General features: G+C 67.2%; 1 protein-coding gene across 1 annotated transcript; it reads right to left on the reverse strand.

Moving 5' to 3' along the window:
* Positions 1-254: 254 nt before the first annotated feature.
* On the reverse strand, positions 255-19751 carry FASN (fatty acid synthase). Its single transcript, XM_039476648.2, has 43 exons — positions 19501-19751; positions 17737-17870; positions 16869-17021; positions 15083-15256; positions 14706-14906; positions 14345-14467; positions 14125-14240; positions 13889-14023; positions 12758-13220; positions 12358-12545; positions 11848-12037; positions 11207-11301; positions 10833-10967; positions 10552-10755; positions 10345-10460; positions 10043-10215; positions 9778-9969; positions 9617-9697; positions 9348-9524; positions 8988-9167; positions 8711-8911; positions 7953-8257; positions 7191-7580; positions 6948-7112; positions 6739-6857; positions 6506-6660; positions 6214-6417; positions 5964-6114; positions 5705-5883; positions 5508-5627; positions 5246-5368; positions 4939-5162; positions 4654-4855; positions 4323-4474; positions 4126-4217; positions 3813-3964; positions 3443-3685; positions 2984-3160; positions 2532-2759; positions 2212-2432; positions 1970-2068; positions 1218-1469; positions 255-1137 (listed from the first exon to the last, which is right to left on the reverse strand). Exons 2-43 carry the CDS (start codon positions 17861-17863, stop codon positions 1000-1002), a joined length of 7515 nt encoding a protein of 2504 aa, XP_039332582.1. The 5' UTR covers positions 17864-17870; positions 19501-19751; the 3' UTR covers positions 255-999.
* Between the last annotated feature and the right edge of the window lie 1019 nt (positions 19752-20770).

Raw genomic sequence — 20770 nt, forward strand, 5'->3', positions numbered from 1 at the left:
CTGAAAGCCAACTTGCCAACGTCCGCCCCTCCCAGGGTTTCTTACTGGCGCTGTTTCCTTGCCAGAGCCTGGACATACACCTGGCGCCCGGGGCTGCCCCATGGCTCCTCCCTCACTCCCTGGCCCAGCCCCGACTGTGGGACATGGCCTCGGGGTGCGCAGGAACTGGGCGAGGATCAGAGGACAGAGGGCACCCCCTCCACGGCCGACGGTGGCTTGCAGCTGCCGGTCAGGGAGGAGAGGAGAGGACAGCGCAGAGAGAACGTGTGGTTTAATTGTGGGGAGGCTGAGAACAGCATTTTTACCAAACTGGTGTAAAAATGAAATGGGGTCCAGACGTGTACACTGACAGTTACAGTAATTTCAAAATCTGAGCAGCAATTTGAATCATTTCTTGAAAAACAAACAAACAGTGAGTTGGTGCCCGGCGCGGTCCGCAGGGTCGGAGCCAGCCCTGCATCATGGGTGCAGCTGGGCACTGTGGGCCGAAGCCGGGACCGCCGGCTCCCTGGTGACCTCCCACGGAGTGGGTCGAGCCAGGCCTGGCTCAGAGTGGGCCGCGGCCAGGAGGCCTGGGTGGCCGCCCGTGCCCGCAGGAGACATGGGGAAATGGGAGCAGTGTGCGGGACCCGCATGCTGCCTGAGGAGTCTTTGCAGGGTGCACAGGCCTGGGGGTCTCTACCAGCAATGCAATAAATATGCAAATCCAAGCGGAGAAAGACCAAGCGCAAACCCCACAGGCGCACGAGGCCCAGCCCGGTTCCTGCGGGTGTTGCCGGCTCTTCACAGACCAGGAGTCTCCAAGCCGGCGGCTCTGGCGTCCCCGAGGTGCCCTGGGAGGCGGCGGGCGGGCGGGACAAGCTTAACCCTATGTCTAGTAGCCTCGGGGGGCAGTGGCACTGGGCCCAGGAGGGTCCCACCGGCAGGACCCTTCCAGCCCCGCTGCACAGCGGTGAGGGGAATGGCGGAGCAGTCTCCGGGGGCAGGCGGGGGCGGGACCTAGCCCTCCCGCACGCTCACACGTGGCTCAGCCAGGGAGCTGTGGATGATGCCGATGATGGACTCCAGGCCGCGGCCCTCCAGCAGCGTGCGGTGGTCCCCCTCGATGACGTGGACAGACACCTTCCCGTCGCACACCTGCAGGGGATGCCGTCAGCCGCCGCGCCGCGCCGCCCCGCCCCGTCCCGCCCCGCGCCGCCATCAGGCCCCCGGCGCACCTCGGAGAGGTTGTAGTCCGCGCCCAGGTCTTCGCTGTAGGCGCTGCTGGTCTTGGCGCGCAGCAGCGTCACGTTGCCGTGGTACTTGGCCTTGGGCGTGTACTGCTCGGCAGCGCGCAGCTTGTAGTAAAAGGACAGGGCCGCGAAGCTCAGCTCCTGGCGGTCCAGGCCCTGGTGGCTCTCGGTGATGAGGTCCACGGCGGCCGCCACGCGCTCCTCCAGGCTCTTCAGCGGCAGCAGCACGTCCAGCACCTGCGGGGTTGGGGTCTGAGCAGGTGCCGGCGGTGCCCACGGCGACGGCCTACCCTGTCGCCCTGTGCTGTGCTGCGGGGTGGGCTCTTTTCCTTTTTTCCTGCTGTATTTTTGATTTCAGATATATTTGCCTTTTTTGTTTTTGGGACACAGTTTCGCTCTTGTTGCCCAGGCTGGAGTGCAAGGCATGATAGCTCACCGCAACCTCTGCCCTCTGAGTCCAAGTGACTTTCCTGCCTCAGCCTCCCGAGTAGCTGGGATTGTGGGCGGGTGCCACCATGCCCGGCTGGTCTCGAACGCCCAACCTCAGGAGATCTGCCCACCTCGGCCTCCCAGAATACTGAGATTATAGGGGTGAGCCACCGTGCCTGACTGGGGTGGGCCCTTAAAGGGGTGAAGCTGGGGGAGGTCTTTAATGCTCTTTGCCCCCCACCCCAGCCCTCTCTTCCCTTCCCCGCAATGCTCTGGGTCCTGCAGCCTCAGGGGTGCCTGGGACCCACCCTGCTGTGCTCCGCGTCCGTGAACTGCTGCACGAAGAAGCATATGGCCTCGGTCTCAGCCTCAGCCTCGCAGCCTGGGGTCAGCTTTGCCCGGTAGCCCTGAGAGGAGGAAGAGGCTGCTGAGTGGCTGGAAGGGGTGGGGCCTCCCGAGCAACAGCAACCCCCCGCCCCGCCAAAGTCAGGGCACAGGCAGGGAGCTCAGATGTTTGCCGCAGGCCGCCAGTACCCAGCCCGGCTCTCACCTGGGTGTAGGCCAGCACGTAGGCGTGCGAGCCGTCAAACAGGAAGAGGCTGTTGTTAGTGGGGGCTGGGCTCTGCTGGGTCTGCAGCTGGGAGCACATCTCAAAGGCCACGCAGGCCCCAAAGGAGTAGCCGGCCACGCGGTAGGGGCCCTCCGGCTGCACCTGCCTGATGCAGTCAACGTAGTAGGCAGCCAGGCTGTGGATGCTGTCCAGGGGGGCGGCTGAAACGGCAGGGACGGGCACTCAGCACGCACGGGCCGCAGCCACATCCCCGTGACAGTCTGCCGGGCCACTGTACCCCGAGGAGGGCCCGGGAGTACCTCGGGTGCACTGCAGGCCATAGGTGGGGATGCTGAGCCTGGAGGCCAGGCTGTGGAACACCACGGTGGAGCCCTCGATCGGGTGCACCAGGAACAGGGGCCGCTCGGAGCTCTGCACCGAGTTGAGCCGCATCAGGGTGGGGCCCTCGGGGTTCACCAGCAGGGAGCGCAGGTTCAGGTGACTCTGCTCCTGGGCCGGGCTGTTCTTGGGCGTGGGGGACGCCGGCTCTGTGAGGACAACAGGGGCAGATGCTGGGTTGGCCTGGGTGCAGGGGTCCGGCACCATGCAAAGATAGGCAGATACACACGCCAAGTCCCCAAGGTGGGAATGCTCAGAGAGGCACCGTGACAAAGGATGGAACACACCTGCTGGGACCCGGTCCAGAGGAAGGACCAGGGCAGCCCAGGGACCCCGCTCCCGCCTGGCTGCCCATACACACTGCTGGCCGCACCTGCCTTCGAAGACAGCTCCTGCAGCTTCCGGAGCGTGAGCTGCCGCACCTCATGCATGGACAGTGCCAGGTCGTGTTCGCGCTCCAGTGTCTGGCGCACCTCCACGCCCATGAGCGAGTCCAGGCCCAGGTCTGCCAGGGAGCTGTCCAGGTTGACGCCAGCCAAGTCGCGGAGGCCTGGAAGGGATGTGTGCAGTCGGCAACTCCAGAGGGGGTGTGGGGACGGCCGGGTGGGGGCAGGGCTGACACCCAGGGGTGTGCAGGCTGTGTGTCTCCCAAAGCACGGTCACCACAGTGGCATCTGTGCCCGCACCCAGGCTCTGCAGATGACAGTATCCACCCCAGAAAGCAAGCTCTACAGATGGGGAAACTGAGGCGCACAGAACCATGCCTGCTGTGTTACAGACCCTGATGCCAGTGGGGGAACTGCCTGGCGTGGCTCCTGCTGGCAGCGCTCACCCAGGATGTGTGCCACGGCCTTCATCAGGTCCCGCTGGCCGTCCCCATCTTTGTAGGCCGCAGCCTTCTCAGCCAGCACGAAGCTGCTCAGGACGGCATGGGGCTGGTTCAGGAAGAGGTCCAGCACCTCCATGCAGGAGGCCACGCGCTGGGGCAGTGTGCCCCCGACGACCGTGTTGTTGGTGCCCATGGCCTCTATCACGATGCCCACGTCGCCGATGGCGCCCCACTGCACGGCCAGGCCTGTGGGCGAGGGGGCACGTGGGCAGGGCTGCGGGGAGACGGTGGGGGTGGGGAGTGGCCACAGGGAGGGGGTGGGCAGGGCTGAGGGGAGGGGGGTGGCAGGGCGGAGCGCGGGGTGGGGGCCCACCTGGGAGGCCGTCGTGCCGGCGTTTCTCGCAGATGCGCTCCATGGCGGAGTTGGCAAAGCCGTAGTTGGTCTGTCCGGCGTTGCCGCGCCCACAGCTCACAGAGGAGAAGACCACGAAGTAGTCCAGCTCAGGACACGCCTCCCGGGTCACCCTGTGGTCACACATGTCACTCCCCACTGGCCAGCACCCGCAGAGGCCCCCAGCATCCCATCCCCAGGAGAGGCCCGGGAGGGCTGTCAACAAACCACCTCGGCTCCCACGGCCCTGAGCCCAGGCCCCCGCAGAGGCAGGAGCAGGGTGCGTGGTGCCCACCTGTCCAGGTTCAGGGTGCCGTTGTACTTGGGCTTGCTGACGTCCTGGAAGGACTCCGGGCTCTGGTTCTCCAGCACGGCGTCTCTCAAGACCTGGGAGAGGCGACCTCAGCACTCCCTGCAGCTCCAGGGACTCCCCGCCCACTCAGGGGCCACCCCACGGTCTTTTGAAAGCCCCGCCTGGGGTCCTTCTCTCACCATGGCCAGGTTGAAGATGCCGCCCACGGGCCCGAGCTGTGCAGCCTCAGCGATGAGGCCCCGGGCCCCCTCCAGCGAGCTGGCGTTGCTGGTGGACACCTGAACCCGCACGCCCAGGTGCCTCCACTCTCGGACCTTCCTGGCCTGGTAGCCTGCGGGACACGGGTCTGTGGGCTGCGCCGGCCAGGGCATACGGTCTCTCCCCACGTTGGGCCGGGGAAGTGGAGAGCGGCCACGGAGCCCCATCCGGCAATCCTCCCGATACGGATGCAGGCAGAGCCCAGGTGCCGTGATGGCCCCAGCTGGCCCACAGGCACCGCTGCGCACTCACCTGTCCGGATCCCGGAGCGAGCGGTCAGCACCAGCTTCTGGGCCCCGCGCTTTATCAGCCACTGGGCCAGCTCCAGGCCGAAGCCACCCAGACCACCAGCGATGATGTAGCTCTTGTGGGGCGGGCAGAAGGTCTTGGAGATGGCCGCCATCAGCGTGGGTTTGGCCCCCTTCAGCACAGCCTCCGGCTCCTCCGCACGCACCTGCACCCCAGCAGCACCCACGGCTCAGACGCTGCCTGGGAACCGGAGGCTGAACGTCTGAGATGCCCAGACCCGCCCCTCACCTGCACGACGACTTTGCCGATGTGCCTCCCCTGGGCCATGTAGCGGAAGGCGTCCTCCACCTGGGTCCTGGGGAACACGGTGCACTTGAGGGGCTGCACGACGCCATCGCGGATGCCAGCTTGCAGAAGCGCCGACACCTCCCGCCAGGCAGCACTGGCGTCGTTGAAGAGCGCATCCAGGAGAACCCCGTGGAAGGTCACGTTCTTCAAGAAGATGGCCATGCCTGCAGGCAGGGGCCATGCTCACCCAGGGCCTTCCACACGTCCACCTGCACCCATCCCTGCCCGCCCCTGCCCGGGCGCTCACCAAGCGGGTTATTGTTAGAAAGGTCAAATTTGCCAATTTCCAGGAAGCGGCCGTGCTGAGCCAAGCACCTCACGCTGGCTTGCAGCTTCTCTTCCGCCAAGGAGTTCAGGACCAGGTCAACGCCTAGGGGCCAGAGGGCCTGGTAGTCATACCCACTGCAGGCCCAGCCACCACAGAGCAGAGGGCCAGAGCCCGCCTCTCCCTGGGCCGGAGGATGGGGAGGAAGCAGGTGGGGGCCGTGGGGGGCACGGGGGCCGCTCACCCTTCCCGCCCGTGTGCTGCAGCACGTGCTTCTCGAATGATGTGTCCCTCGAGTTGGCAAAGCTGGTGCTGTCAAGCTGGGAGAATCTGGCCTGGAGGTACGCCCGTTTCTCGGCCGACCCTGGTAAGGAGAGGCGGCGAGGGTGAGCCTGGGCGGCGGGGCCAAGAGGGTGGCTGGCTCCGGGCGCAGGGCCTTACCCACGGTGGTGAAGACGCGGCAGCCCAGACTGAGGGCGATGGCGATGGCGGCCTGGCCCACGCCACCCGAGCCTGAGTGGATGAGCACCGTCTCCCCGCGCTGCGCCCGTCCACGCACCACCAGTGCGTAGTAAGCTGTGGCATACACGACGGGCACCGAGGCCGCCTCCTCCAGGGTCCTGGGGATGCAGCAGGTGGGTCAGGTGAGGCCTGGCCGCCATCCATGTGGGGCCCAGGCCCACATCCTCGACACACTCACCAGTGGGAGGGCACGTCCCAGAGGAAGTCTGGTGACAGCAGGACAGAGGTGGCCAGACCCTCGGCTGGCACCAGCCCCATCACACGCTTGCCGCTGGCGTCCCGGCCTGAGAACTCCATACCCAGCAAGCAGTCCTTGGTGGCCCAATTCCCTGGAGGAGATGGCATTGAGCCCCCCACCACCCACCCTTCCCTCCCAAGGGGCTCCCAGGCAGGTCCTGGTCCACCCCCACGACCCATGGTCGCCTTACCTGGGATGGCGTCAGGGGACAGCTTGCCGGTGGCCAGCATGATGTCACGGAAGTTGAGGGAGGCGTAATAGACCGTGCAGAGTTGGGCACCAGGGCTGGCGGGCTGGGCATGGCGCAGCGAGGAGCAGACCCAGCGGATGGAGGACAGGTCCCCCCGGGTGAGGACAGTGACGTAGGCGTGTGCCGTCAGCTCCTCGGGCTTGTCTAGGGAAACAGGAGGTGGAGCTGTGGCAGGGCCTTCAGGCCAGTCTCCCGGGAGGGCAGCGAGGAGCAGGGCAGTGTTGGGGCTCACCCTGCTCCAGCGGGAAGTGCTGGAAGGCCCCCCAGGCCCCGTCGCGGTAGACGTTCATCACCAGGTCTCCCTGCAGCACGTTCTGCAGTTCTGCGGAGCCAGGGTCCACGTCCGGGATGCGGGAGGTGCTACTGAGGTTGGAGAGCAGCAGGCACCTGGGGCAGAGGCGGTGAGCTCAGGGCGGGGAGGAGGCGGCTGGCGGGGCGGGGGAGGTGACGAGAGTCTTCTCCTACCGGATGCGGTGCCCACCGGGCTCCTGGCGGAGACACTTCACCAAGCCCACCACGCCGGAGGTGGTGCAGCTGACAGCCTTCAGCCACACGGGTCGGGAGGAGGAGTCGGCCAGGATGTCCTGCAGCAGGACAGAGAGGGTCAGACCACACTCGCGGAGCTGGGCGTCTGCACTGGGGCCTGGAGCCTGGAGGTGGGGGTGGGGCCTGACCTTCAGAGTGTCCACCCAGCGGAAGCTGGTGTCCTCCACGGGCAGGAAGATGGGGCTGTCCTGCGGGGCGGGCCGCCGGCACAGGAAAAGTACGGAGCCATAGAAGGACTTCTTCAGGCCCACCAAGCGCAGCGACGTCTTGGCAAAGAGGCTCTCCCACGCGTCCTGTGGGGGTGGCGGTCAGCACCCTGCCGGCCTGGCCCGGCCCCGCCCCCACCCCGTGCTCCTGCCCCGAGGCTGTACCTGGCTCAGGATGCCCTGGGCGAACTGCGGCTCAGCGGAGGTGAGGAAGGCCACCGTCTCCCCGAGGGGGTGCCCCTGGAGCAGCGTGTGCAGCAAGAGAAAGCCCCCCTCTCTCAGGGCAGCCACCATGTTGCCAAGGGCCGAGGCTGGGTCCCCGAGGGCAGCCACTGCACAGTTGCACACCAAGAGGTCAGTGTTGCCCAGGGCGCTGGGGGCGGGGTCCGCGGGGTCCCACTGGCCCTGGGCAATGTCATGCTGCTGCAGCTTGGCCTGGGCAGCCTCCAGGGCCTGAGGGTGGCGGTCAGTGGCCGTGTAGCTCAGCTGCAGCAGGGGCTGCGTGTTGAGTAGGCCTGGGATGCGGGAATAAAGGTGACCGTGGCCAGCCAGCACCTGTGTGGGGTAAATTCTCGAATCAGTCCCACGCCAGGGAGGTGCCCCTGACCTGAGGATGGGCAAAATGTCCCGGAGGCCAGAAAGCCTTCCCCGTCAGCCTGATAATGGCGCCAGCTGCAGGCACACATAGATGCCACTAGCCTTGTCCCTGGGGTCCCGCCTAGGGTGTACCTCTTGGAGCCCAAAGGCCTTCCACAGCGGCTGTGTGGACTGCACGTGGTGTGTGCACAGACCCACACAGGCAGCTGGCCAGCCCCTCCCATCGCCCAGGGGCCTGCCCTGTGTCTGTGCTGTGTCCTTCTGAGACTGACGTGGGGATGGGTCCCATGATGTTCAGGGCAGAAGCCTGGCTGCCCAGGAGGCACCCACCTCTACCACCTTCATCTTCAGGCTGGGCATGTTCTCCAGGGCAGTGTCCACGCAGGCCTTGAGCGCTGGGGAGTCCAGGAGGCCGCTGAGCAGAGGGTCCTCTGGCAGCTCAGACCTCTCCTGGGCCAGCAACTGTGCCAGCTCCAGCTGTAGGTTCCCGTTGAGCTGAAGCCTGCAAGCGGCTGACAGCAGCTGGGGCAGTGCCTGCCGCGGGGGGTCCTGGGGGTCCTGGGCCCCATCCAGTCCGGGCACTGCCATCTTCAGCCCCTGCTGGGCCACCTTAGTCTGCAGGGCCTGCACCAGTCCTGGGGAGGGAGGAAGGCAGGCCTGGTGTTCCCAGAGGCCAGAGTGTCTGCCTGGCATGGGCTCTCAGACCCACTGTGTTCTTCTGGGGCCACCACCCAGCTCTGCCCACAGGAGGAGAAATTGCTGAGATGAGGAGGGGGCTGCCCACCATCGGGACGTTCACTCCTGCCTGCCAGGGACGCGGTGAGGGGCCGCATTCAGCTGCAGGGGCTACTGTGCCCAGCCCAGGTGTGACCTTGGGCTGAATCTGTCATCTCTGTCCCCATGTGCCCCTTCGAGACTGGGGGACAGTTGCCAGGGACAAGGAAGACCGGGGCCAGGCCGGGGAGTTGGGCTGGGGTTGCTGACTCCAAAGGGGCCCTGTGGAGATGCCAGCGTGGGCTCAACATGAAGGGGAGGCGATCGCTCCCTGTCACCCAAGGCGTCCAAAGCTGGCAGGGCCGGGACCTCACCCTTGCACAGCTGCAGCTCCTCCTTCAGAGCAGCGTTCCCAGACAGGCACTCATCCTCCACATGGGGCGTGAAACAAAACTTCTCCAGGACCGGGGCCTGCTGTTCCTGCCGCCGCGGGGCCGCTGAGGCGTGGAGCAGGAAGAGGCGGACGCCTCCAGCCACTGTGGTCTTCAGGCACCTGCTCACCACCACGTCAGCCACTGTGGGGACAGGCTGGGTGAGTGCGGCCACCGTTGGCTAGGGCTCGGGACCAGAGCTGGGCAGGGGCAGGGCTACCTTGGGCCTCGTCCTGCCGTGTGTACAGCTTCTGCCTGTGGGTGGCAGGGTCGATGTGGATGGCAGTGATACGGGTGGGCAGCAACAGGGTGTGCTGGCTTCTGCTCAGGATGGACATCTGCAGCATGGTGTCCAGGAAGGACACCCAGTTGTCCTTCCATAGCAGCTTACCCGAGGTGCCTGCAACACAGGGCCTGGTTGGTGCTCTGGGAACTCCCAGGTCCCAGGGCCGCAGCTCAGAGCCCGCCGGGCCCTTCTACGCCCTCTGGGGCTGCATGCCCAGCCGCGGGTGCCCTCTGTAGCCCTGCAATGACCACCGCCCTCTCCAGTGGCTCAGGCAGCAGTGCGGGCAGTGCCTACCGTCCAGGCTGGCCTCCAGGACACCCTGGAAGTGAGGGCCGTAGTCGTAGCCACACAGACGCAGGTCCCTGTATACTTCAGCCTGGGCAAGGAAGAACGGCTCCCCGGGGCTGGAGGCAGGGCTTTCCGGGTGGTCAAAGAGCCTCGGGTCAGGGTCCTCCCACTGATACACCTTCCCTGCGGGCAGGTGGGTGTGGAAGGGCCTGAGGGTGGGCGGCAGGGCCAGTGGGCCCAGCCCGCCCAGCCTCCATGCTGGGGGCCCTGCTTACCACTCACTATCAGGTGGCCACTCTCTGACACTTCGAAGGTGTGGGAGGCCTCCAGGAGCCGCACCTCCAGGGACGTGGTCCCTGCAGAGGGGGGGGTCAGAGATCAGAGGGCAGCACCCCGCCCCCAGCTGCCCCAGCCTCGGCCCTGGGGTGCCCCTCACCAGTCTTAGGCAGAATGGTGGCCTGGTGTACCACCACGTCCTCAAACACCACGGGCAGCTGCTCCATGGCCAGGCCCAGGGCACGGGCCAGCGTCTTCCACACGAGGCACAGGTAGCCGGTGGCAGGGAAGATAACACGGCCATCGATGCAGTGGTCCACCAGGTAGTGGTCAGGAGACTCAGGGCTGGCGTCTGCGGGAGGGCACAGGCCTCAGCACCGGCGTGGGGAGGGAAGAGCCCGCCCACTGCCCAACCCCTGGCTCACCGATGGTGTAGATGGCGGCCGATGGGGAACCAGAGCCGTTGGGGAAGTCTTCTGCGGCTGGCACGTCCCAGGCCAGGCTGTGGTCCCACTTGATGAGCGGGGAGATGAGGGGCGTTCCTCGGGGAACAGGGAACTCCACAGGTGGGAACAAGGCGTTGGGGTTGGCGTCGATGCTGGGGTCGGGGAGACAAGGGCAGCACAGCCGTCACCAGGGTCAGCCCACCCGCTCCCTGTGGGGGACCATCCAGGGCTGCTAGACCAGCCTGGGGCGGCGAGGGGCCCGCAGTCGGGAAGGGACCCACCCCGAGACGTGCAGCTTGCCGACGCCGGCGAGGAACAGCTCCAGGTTGTCACTGTGGTCCTTCTTCGTCAGGGGGATGATGGTGCAGCTTGGCTTCAGGCCACGCTTCAAGACAGCCTGGGGGTGGCAGGGCGCATGGGCTGCCTCTGTGCTCAGCTGAGCTGCCCGTCCCAGGCTCCTGGCGCCTGAGGCCCCCAGGTGAACCTACCTGCAGCAGGGCGTGGGGTGCGATCTCCAGCACCACCGCGTGCTCAGGCACGTGCCGCAGAGCCTCCTGGAACAGCACGGGGCTCACCAGGTTGTTGACGATGTACTCGGGGGAGCACGTGTGTGCCAGGCTGGTGTGCCACTGGGCCTCGGCGATGGAGGTGCTGAGCCAGCCGGCCGAGCGTGGCTTCGGCTCCCGGATCACCTGTGCGAGCGGCCGGGTCAGTGCCGGCCTGTGGGTCCCCGCCGTGCCCTAACGCCCTCCAGGCCGTGTCAGCCTACCTTCTTGAGCGCCTGTAGCAGCTGGGGCGCGATGCCCTCCATGAAGTAGGAGTGGAAAGCCATGCCACCCGTCCGCACCTCCTTGGCAAACACGCCCTCCTGCTTCAGCTGTTCCACAAACTCGTATACCGGGCCCTGGGTGTCAAGGGGACCTAGATGAGCGTTCTGGGCTGGGCACCCACCTCAGGCTCCGGCAGGTAGGGTGCACGCCAGCTCGCCCCAAGGGAATGGGCAGGGGACACGGGGACAAGCCTGCCCCTGAGTCCTGGGCCCGTCAGAGCTTGGTGGGGCATAGACCATGGTTGTATGTCCCTGCCAGATGTGTGACGGCAGGTGCAGGGAACAGGAGAGCCCGCCCAGGCTGTAGCGCCCACCTGAGATCCCGAGATGGTCACCGTGTCCTCAGAGTTGTGGCAGGCGGGCACCACGCCCGGTGGGCAGCGCTGCTTACACTCCTCCCAGGACAAGCCTATGGCAGAGACCGCCCCAGAGGCTTAGCGTGGGGACCAAGCCACTCCCGCCCACCTGGGACACCGCCTGCAGCTGGGGGCAGTCATCACAGGCACGGTAATGACAGCCTTGGACCCTTCGCGAGGCACGTTCGCCCCTGCTGCGTCTGACTGTGGGTGGAGGTGTCATTACTGAGCCGCCACTCCGGGGAGCTCCTGGGAGCCCGATCCCCAGACGGCAGCCCCTGTGCTCTCCAGCCCCAGCCTGAGTGTGGCCCAGGGGGCTCAGGGATGGGTGTCAATGGAGGCACCAGGCCGAGGGAACACTGAGGTTCTCGCCGCGCTGGGGCTGTGTGTCCTCGTCACACGGGGGCTCCGTGCAGGCCTGGTGCCTGTGGGTGAGTGCCAGGCTCAAGACTGCCAGGCATGGGGCCAGCAGGGCAGCTGCATGGGGATTTGTGCATGGCTGTGACTAAGCTGGGTGTCCCCGGGGCAGCGGGTGAGGAGCCCACAGTGAAAAGGCAGCCTTCTCTCCCGGAGAGGAGGACGGACTTGGGGACACCTACCCACGGCTGCCATGGCGCCTTTCGGGATGTTGGCTTCTTTGATGCACTGCCCTCTCCAGTAGGCGGAGAGGATAGCTTCCTCCTGGGACAGGCAGCCATCGGCGTAGCCACAGGCCACTTCTCCCAGGGAGTGGCCGATGACGCCATCTGGCCTCAGCCCCATGCAGCTCAGCAGGTCTATGAGGGCTATCTGGGGTGGGGACAGGATGTTCAGGCTGCAACCTCCAGCAGACGCAGCTGTTGGGGATGGCCCCTGGCCCCTCCAGGCCCTCTCCCTGCACCGCCCCATCTACCTATCTTCCCAAGCCTCCTGGTAGGAAAGAAACCCCTAGAGCTCCAGCACCCAGGCCCTACGGAGACCCCTCCTCCCCTCCCGTCCTGCTCCCAGCACAAGGCTCTGCCCAGCAAAGTGGCTGTCAGGGCCCTGGACCCAAGACTGCAGCTCCTGGGCTCCAGGGGAAGCTACAGTCCCGGGCCCGGGATCACGCATACTGGCACACTGGGCCCTACCTGGATGGCAGTCAGGCTCACGAAGGCGTGAAGGATGTCATCAAAGGTGCTCTCGTCCGTGCTCAGCAGCAGCTGTGACACCTTCAAGCCGAATGGTTTCACAACCTCGTCGGAGCGCAGGATGGAGTCTCGGAAGAGGCTCAGGCGCATGAGGCTCAGCCCCATCCCGCGCCACTGTGCGCCCATCCCTGTCCCAGAGAGCACGTCAGGAGGCTCAGCCCCACCCCGCACCACTGTGTGCCCATCCCTGTCCCAGAGAGCACAACAGGAGGCTCAGTGCCATCTGGTGCCACTAGGTACCCATCCCTGTCCCAAAGGGCACCTCGAGGGGCCACAGCTCCAGCTCGCCTGCCCTCTCCCCAGGGTAGGGACCACCTGGGGGGGCAGAGCACGGGCTCACCAGAGCAGATGAACCAGAGCGGGCGCTCGCCAGTGGGCACCTGCTGCACCTCTTGGCCACCGCTCTCGCCACCCAGCACAGCGTAACCACGGAAGGGCATGGCAGCGGTGGGGGCAGCTGCAATGTCGTTCAGCATGCTCAGGAAGGCCAGGTCCTGGCTGTGCTGAAGGCCCTGGTCCAGCAGCTCCTGCACAGCCTCGGGGGTGCGTCCGCTGGCCCGCAGCAGATGGGGCAGGGTGGCGTGTGGGGCAGGTGCCGGGGGCGGCTGTGTGTTGGGCTTCAGGATGACATGTACGTTGGAACCCCCAAAGCCGAAGGAGTTGATGCTCACATTGCCGCCACGGACGGGCAGGGGCTGATCCACCACTTGTAGCCGCCCGTCCAGCAGCGCTGGGATCTCAGGGTTGGGGTTGTGGAAGTGCAGGTTGGGGGCCCAGAGCCCGTGCTCCAGGGACAGCAGCACCTGTCGGGGCACATGGCGGATGGGCAGCTGCCCCACTCCCTGCACTGCTGCCTGAGCCAGGGGCAGGCACCTCCCTAGACTGCCGGGCCAGGGTTCGGGGGCCTCTCCGACACACTTCCCATGCCCAGCCTAATTCTGCCATGGCATAGGGGTCTGAGGACCACCTGCCGTGGCCTTGCCCTCAGCTTGGCCTGAGACCTACCCTTCAGGCCCTGCTGCCTCCTAGCGTGACGTGGAAAGGCGGGCTGTGGGCCTGAACACTAAGGCTTCCTTGGCCCAGCTGTTCCTTTCCAGGCTGCAGAAGAGTGGGAAGGGCCCAAGCGACGGTGGGTGTTGGGGTCTCCCTGAAGGGCCCCAGGCCCCTGCTAGTGGGTCGGGAAGCTGTCAGGATGGGCGGGTGATGCTGTGGAGACCCTGATGCTGCGATGCCCCCCTGGGCCTGCTCCTGCCGAGCTGTTCCCACCCAGGCACTCCTCCGGCTTGGCTCCGTGCCCCGAAGGCCCTTGGCAGGGTATCAAAGCCCAGGGGAAGTCCCTCGAGCCGGGCCACAAGCTCTCCCTGCCGTCAGCCTCAGTGCCTCTGTTCAGACCCGCAGCAGTGCCCAGCCATGATGCAACCCAGTCCCAGGGAGCAGGGGGCTGAGGGACCCCAAGCCCAGCCCCACCTACCTTGGCCAGGGCTGCCAGCCCTGAGGCTGGCTCTGGGTGCCCCATATTGGACTTGGTGGAGCCGATCAGCAGTGGCTCCTGGCGGGTGGCACACAGGGCCTGGACGATGCCATTCAGCTCCTGGGGGTCACCCACCTTCAGGAAACATGGGGAGTCAGGGGCTCTGGCCAGGCCACCTCTTCAGGCACGGGTACAGGTTAGCATCACGGGGTGGTGTGGGGCAGGGAGTGCGTCACCTTGGTGCCCGTGCCGTGGGCTTCAATATACTCCAGTGACTCGGGGGCCACTCCAGCCGGCTGGTACAAGGAGCGGATGAGCTGCTCCTGGGCCTCTCCAGAGGGGAAGGTCACACCTGCAGAGGGCTCGGCTCAGCACTGCGGTCCCAGCCTGGCCCCCACCGCCCCCCGCCGCCCCCCGCCGCCCCCCGCATCCCAGCACCCGGCAGAGCCCATCCACCTTGCTCCTTGCAGCCATCTGTATTGGTGCCAGCATTCAGGATGGTGGCATACACTCGCCGGGCCAGGGACTTCTTGGTCAGCAAGACGGCCACCACAGCCTCCGAACGGCAGTACCCGTTCCCTGGGTGAAGCGGCACCTCAGGTCCTGGGCTCAGCCCACCTGGACCCCCACCCCACCAGGAGGAGCTCTGGGGTGTGGGGTGGGTGCTGGGGGAGGGACCATGGGGCAGGGATCCTGGGAGCTGGCGGGATCCTGCACAGTGTGGATCAGAACTGGGCGGGTGCGGGGGCATGGTGGGCGGGGGCGCCGTCCTGTTCCATTGTCCTGGCTGCCCCAGACTGGCCAGGCACACACTCACCCGCATGGTCGAAGGCCTTGCAGGCGCCCTCAGGGCTGAGCATGCCCAGCCGCATAAACTGCACGGACGTGTTGGGCTTCAGGAGGATGTTGATGCCCCCCACGATGGCAGCGGGGCACACTCCACTGCGAATGGCCTGGTAGGCATTCTGCAGGGCCAGCAGGCTGGAGGAGCAGGCCGTGTCCAGGGCGATGCTGGGCCCTGCGGGCAAGGGCGCCGTGGCTCAGGTGGGGCGGCAAGCACAAGACCCCTGAGCCCACCTCCCGCCACTGGGCTGGACACAGGCTACCCAGAGTGAGCCCACGACCCGAGGTTTCTGCTCAGCATGTGGGGACCCCAAGGCTGCCCCATGTCACAGGAGGCCAGGCGGGACCCACCTTTGAAGTCGAAGAAGAAGGAGAGCCGGTTGGCCATCATGGCCCGCTGGCAGCCCACCATGCTGTAGCCCAAGAGCGTCTCGGGGTCTCGGCTCAGGGCCTCCGAGGCCTCAGAACCACTCACGCCCACCCAGACGCCAGTATGTGTCCCTCGGAGCGAAGCTGGGTTGATGCCTGCCACAAATAGTGGTCGAAATCTCTGGCTGGGCCCCAGAATGCAGTCCACCCACCTGCCCAGCTCTGGAGTGAAGGCCCCATCTCTTGGCCTTCACTCTGGGATAGGGGAGTCCATCCCAGTGGGACCCTGGAAGGGGCCTAAGGAGGGTGAGGTGACCTGCAACCAGGCCAGGTGAGGCCTGGAATGAGAACCAGGTCACAGAGGGAACGAAGGGGGGGCATCGGCCGGCCCAGGGGAGGGCGCCAGGCGCGGCCACAGTGGCTCCAGGAAGGACAGAGGGTAGCATTGTCCCCAGGCGATGCCTTTGGCCCCTGGTGTCACCGGCAAGCTCTGATGAGCCTGTTGGCCAGTGGCCACTCCAGCACCAAGGGCAGCCTGCGCCAGGACAGCTTGTGATAAGGAGCTCAGAAGACAAAGCCCAAGTGTCCAGGCTCGGGAAGGAAGGACAGCCACCGGCCACCCCAGGGAGCAGCACCTCGGGCTGGGGCTGGGGCCTGGCAGCAGGATAGGGGAGGGGAAGGGCCTCCACCTCTCGACCAGCAGGATCCCTCCTTGCCCCTGGCAGGAGGGTGGGTGGGCGTCTGAACTGCTTATGCCCAAGGGCAGCCCCAAGGCTCAGCCTCGCCTGTCGGGAGGGAGCATCTAGACCAGGCGTCCCCAAACTTTTTACACAGGGGACCAGTTCAGTGCCCCTCAGACCATTGGAGGGCCGCCAGATACTGTGCCCCTCTCACTGACCACCAACGAAAGAGGTGCCCCTTCCTGAAGTGCGGCGGGAGACGGGATAAATGGCCTCAGGGGGCCGCACGCGGCCCGTGGGCCATAGTTTGGGGACACCTGATCTAGACCTTAAGAATGGAGCCGGGCGCGGTGGCTCAAGCCTGTAATCCCAGCACTTTGGGAGGCTGAGGCGGGCGGATCACGAGGTCAAGAGATCGAGACCATCCTGGTCAACATGGTGAAACCCCGTCTCTACTAAAAAAAATTACAAAAAACTAGCTGGGCATGGTGGCGCGTGCCTGTAATCCCAGCTACTCAGGAGGCTGAGGCAGGAGAATTGCCTGAACCCAGGAGGCGGAGGTTGCGGTGAGCCGAGATCGTGCCATTGCACTCCAGCCTGGGTAACAAGAGCGAAATTCCGTCTCAAAAAAAAAAAAAAAAGAATGGCACAGTGCTCGCTGAAGGTCAGACACCTACCAGAGTGAGGGCCAGGCTGGTGGGATGGGGTGGGAATGCCGGGGGGGCGGAGACAGGAGCTGGTGCTGCCTGATGCTCGGTTGGAGGGGGGTGGGGCCCAGAGGGCCCCTGGAGAACCTTCTGCCCTGCCTCTTGTCACTCCAGCCCCGGCCAGGGCCCCAGCACCAGCCAGACAGCAGGAGTAAGTAAACTGGTATACCCAGGTCCGGACACACCCTCGACACCTCTGGGGTGCAATTGTGAGACCTCGACCTGCCCAGGGACCTCCTAGAGCCCATTGGCCAGGCCAGGGACATGGCCAGGGAAGGCAAGTGGTGCCAGCACCCGGTTCTACCAGCACCAAGAAGAGAGCACTGCCTGTTCTATGTGGCAGCAGGAACCCTGGGCACAGCATCGCCAATGCCAACCAACCTCCGTCCACGATGGCCTCGTAGGTGACTTCCAGCAGCAGCCGCAGCTGGGGGTCCATCGTGTGTGCCTGCTTGGGGTGGACCCCAAAGAAGGAGGCATCGAACCTAGACAGGTCCTTCAGCTTGCCAGACCGCCGGGGCAGGCCGTAGAGCCCTACGGGACAGGCAGATGTTTAACTCTCCAACTGAAGCTGCCGGGAGGTGGGGGCCCTGTGGGGCGCTGCTGGGAGTTAAGGAGTCTCTGCTACACCCAGGAGGCCCGAGCAATGGAACAGGCTCCCCAGGAGGGGAGGACAGTGGTCACAAAGCAGGGACTGGTACGACCAGGTCTCTTGTGCAGAGAGAGCTTGGTGGGAGTGAGGCTGGGGGACCGTCTGCCTGGCCCATGCCGCAGCTCCACCATGCTGACTCACAGCTCACCCGTCAGGTAGAGCTGCTCTGGAAGAGCCTGCTGGGCGTGGAGGAGTTGGATCAGCCTCCCAGAGTGCACCTGGTATGCAGCCTGCCAGCTCAGGACACAGGCGGGGGCAGCCTGGCTGGAAGGGCTCTGCCCCCCTGGCGAGAGACCCCAGCCCATCACCCACTCTCTGAGCTTGACTTCTCTGTAACAGGCACATGGGCCCTTCCTGGCCCGGCCCTGGGCCTTGCAGCCATTGGGGGAGCTTCCTGGTGAGCCAGGCCCGTTTTCTAGGCCACTCTGGTGCGGTCTCCAGGAAGGAGTCTGCAGCTCGGTCTTGCCCAGGGGTAACCAGTGGCTCTGCAGCAGGGACCAGGCTCAGGCTAGTGCCTGGGTGCTGGCAGGGAGGCTGGTGTGAGGGAGAAGGTGGAGCTGACCCGCCCCGGCCACAGGGAGCCCCGCAGCCACGCACCCGCCTTCCAGCGCCGATCATCATCTGTGACCATGTCCACACCGCTGATGAGGTTGTCCCAGAACTCCTGCAGGTTCTCCGACTCCGGCAACTTCCCGGACATCCCGGCGATCACTACCTCCTCCATGGTTGCTCTGCAGGGCGGAGGTATGAGTGCCCCACTTGTTCTGGCCCAGACACCCCTGCCAGCAGCCTCAGCACACGGAACGGGTGGCCACCCATGGGGTGAGCCAGCCTGAGGATGCGTGCGAGCCCTGGCCCCTGCTGCTCCCTTCCTCAAGGGGCCCCTTCCTAGGCCCTGGCCCGGCTGTCACTGGGAGGTGTTGCATGCTCTGGGAACAGGCCCACCTCTGGGCCTTGACCCATTCAGTATGGGGTACTGGCCTGGAGACCCCACTGTAGTCCTGCTGCCCTGGCAGTCACGTTTCTGCCCCTGGGCGGGCTTCCCCTCAGCCGAGCCTCAGCCCTCAAAGGCTCCTGCAGCTTGACAGGGGCCATCCCTAGGGGCGCCTGGGGGCTCACAGCCAGAAGCAGGCAGGGCCACCCGACATGACAATGAGGCCCTAGGTGGCCAGCCTGAGGCAGGACCCCAAAGCCGGGACTGGAAAAGGGACCAGAGAGCTCACAGAGGCGGTGGGGAACCCTAGAGGGGGTACTCAGCACCCATGTCCACCCACAGGGGTGGAGGCCCACTGTCCAGGCCAGCCCAGGAGTCGCCAGGGACGAAGCAGGCATAGGCTTGTCCTCCGGAGGAAAGATGGCCCCTGCCCCAATGAGGACCGACCCAGCTCGTCCACCCCCTCGAGCAAGGTCTAACCTGGAGAACGGCTCCTGGCCAGGATGGTGTTCCGCGGCACCCCTCACCTGTGCGGGTGAACCCGCGGACACTTGCTTGCCTCCCCATTCTGACCCAGACAGCAGCCGGCCCTCCCTGGGGCCCAGGTCCCTACGACCTCGAACCGGGGCCCAGGCTGCCGGCTCTGGATCCAGCATGGGGCTGGTGCAGCCCGCGGGGAGAGGGCCGGCCTGGCCACTTGCACGAGGCCCGGGGGCTGGATGCGCACGCCGCCCCTAGGTGCTGCGGCGTCCCCGGGCCGTCCCGCAGGGAGGCGGCCGCCTTCCCCCTACACCGCGATTCACAGAGGCTGGCGCCGGCTCTAGGCCCGCACGCTGGGTTCTCGTCGCTTGCGATTCACGCAGGGTCGACGGCCAGGTGGGGGTGGGGACCCCGTGGCGCGCCCGGCCTCCCCCTGCCCGGGGCGGGGGCTGCCGGCGACCCCTGCGCTTCCGCCCGGCGGCGCCACGTGATGGGGAGGCCGGTCTCGGCGCGGACCCGCGCCCACCGTCTTCCTCCCTCGCGGCGTCCCCGTCGTGCTGGGCCTCGGCCATGGGGCGGACCCCAGAGGAGGATGCGGCGGGCAGGGCCCGGTGGCGCCTTTGTGGGCGCGGGGAGGCCCGGCCGGGGGCTCCTCCAGGCCCTCCGGGGTCCGCGGCCTCCCGCCCGGGAAGCGAACGTGGCTGCCGGCGGCGCTCCCCGGCGTCCTTCTCCCCGCCATCCGCCCACCTGCTCCGCGGGGCCGCGGGCGCCTCCGGAGCGGCTCCGACATCGAGACCCGGGCAGGCCGCGCAGGCGCCCCCCGGACGCGGGCGGGACAGGCCACGCGCGCCCTGAGACCGGAGGATGCGGCGCCGGCCGCCCCGTGACCCCGCCGGCCCCAGCCCGGACCCCGACCCGCGCCTCAGCCCCGCGCCGGCTGCTCCTACCTGGTGAGGGCGCGGGCGGCGGCGCGGGCGGCGGTGCGGGCGGCGGAGAGCGAGGCTGGAGCGCGGCGGAGCGGGAGGCCGGGCCGCTGCCGTCTCTCTGGCTCCCTCTAGGCCGGCGCCGGCGCTATTTAAACCGCGGCCATCCCCGGGCCGCCACGCCACATGGGCTGACAGCTTGGCTGCGCCGCCCAGGCCAATGAGCGTCGGGGCTGCGCCCCGGGACCCAGCGCGCCGCCGCCGGTGGGGTGATGCCCGTGCGCGCCGCCGCCCAAGCCGGGACCCTGCGCGCGAACGCGCAGGGGGAGGGGCCGGCCCTGGGGCGCGCTGGAGGCGGAGCGCGCGGGCAAGCCCCGCCCCCGACTTCCGCTCCGCGCCCCGCGGGCCCAGACGCGCACGCGGCTGGGACCGAGCTCGCGGCGCGCCCCCGACCCCGGTCTCCGCCCGGACCACGTGTGCGGGGTGGGCATCCTTGGGCCACACTGGGGACTGCGCCGCGGCCGCACCGGGGATCCAGCCGGCCGCGCCCCGGCGGGGGGTTCAGGGGGTGCTCGGGCCCACAGGCGCGCGGACGGACGGACGGACGTGCCCGCGTGCCCGCAGCTCGGCCGCCCCGCTACACGCTGCCGACGCTGCAGGCGCGGAGCTGACCGAGGGCGTGGCGCGGCGGCCGCAGCGACCAATCGGGCCCCGGGGGCGTTCGCGCCGGCCCAATGGCGGCGCGCGGGTGGGCGTTGCTAGGCGATAGGGTGATGGGCGGGCGGCGCGGCGGTCTCGGATGCCGCGCGGGCTGCCGCGCGAGCGCGGTCGTTGACCCCGGCCGAGGGCGCCCCGAGCGGGGTTACTGCCGGTCATCGCAGCGCCTCCCCGGTTCTCGGTCGGAGCCGGCGGGAAACCCAGGCGGACGCCCACTCACCCGACGGCCCCTTCTCGGCAGCCTCCCGGGGACGGGGTCGAGCCGCGGGGCCGAACGGGCGCGCGCACCCCGGGCCTCCGGAGCGCATTGGAGGGGTGGGGCGCGGCCACGTGGCGGGCGCTGTCGGCCGGGACACCCACCCACCTGGTGTGATGCGAACAAAGGGAGCCGCTGCCCGGCCTCGCTAGGCGGAGGCTGCGAGTTTTCCAGGCGCGCACCCACGGGCGGGGGCTCAGCCCGGCCCTCGCGCCCTCCCGCCTGAGTGATTCCACTCCACCAACGGTTGCCGGCTTGGCGGTCTGAGCCCTGAGGCGCGCCCTCCCGTTCCTGGCCGCCTCGTGCCTTCGGGGCCAGGCA

This window comes from Saimiri boliviensis, chromosome 17 (assembly GCF_048565385.1).
Source record: "Saimiri boliviensis isolate mSaiBol1 chromosome 17, mSaiBol1.pri, whole genome shotgun sequence".
Lineage (NCBI taxonomy): Eukaryota > Metazoa > Chordata > Mammalia > Primates > Cebidae > Saimiri > Saimiri boliviensis.

Coding starts and splice junctions, on each gene's coding strand:
- FASN (XM_039476648.2), bottom strand. CDS start 17,863: ATGGAGGAGGTAGTGATCGCCGGGATGTCCGGGAAGTTGCCGGAGTCG. Junction 9,698..9,777: donor CACCATTCTGCCTAAGACTG/GTGAGGGGCACC, acceptor CCCCCTCTGCAG/GGACCACGTCCCTGGAGGTG. Junction 8,912..8,987: donor ACGGCAGGACGAGGCCCAAG/GTAGCCCTGCCC, acceptor CTGTCCCCACAG/TGGCTGACGTGGTGGTGAGC.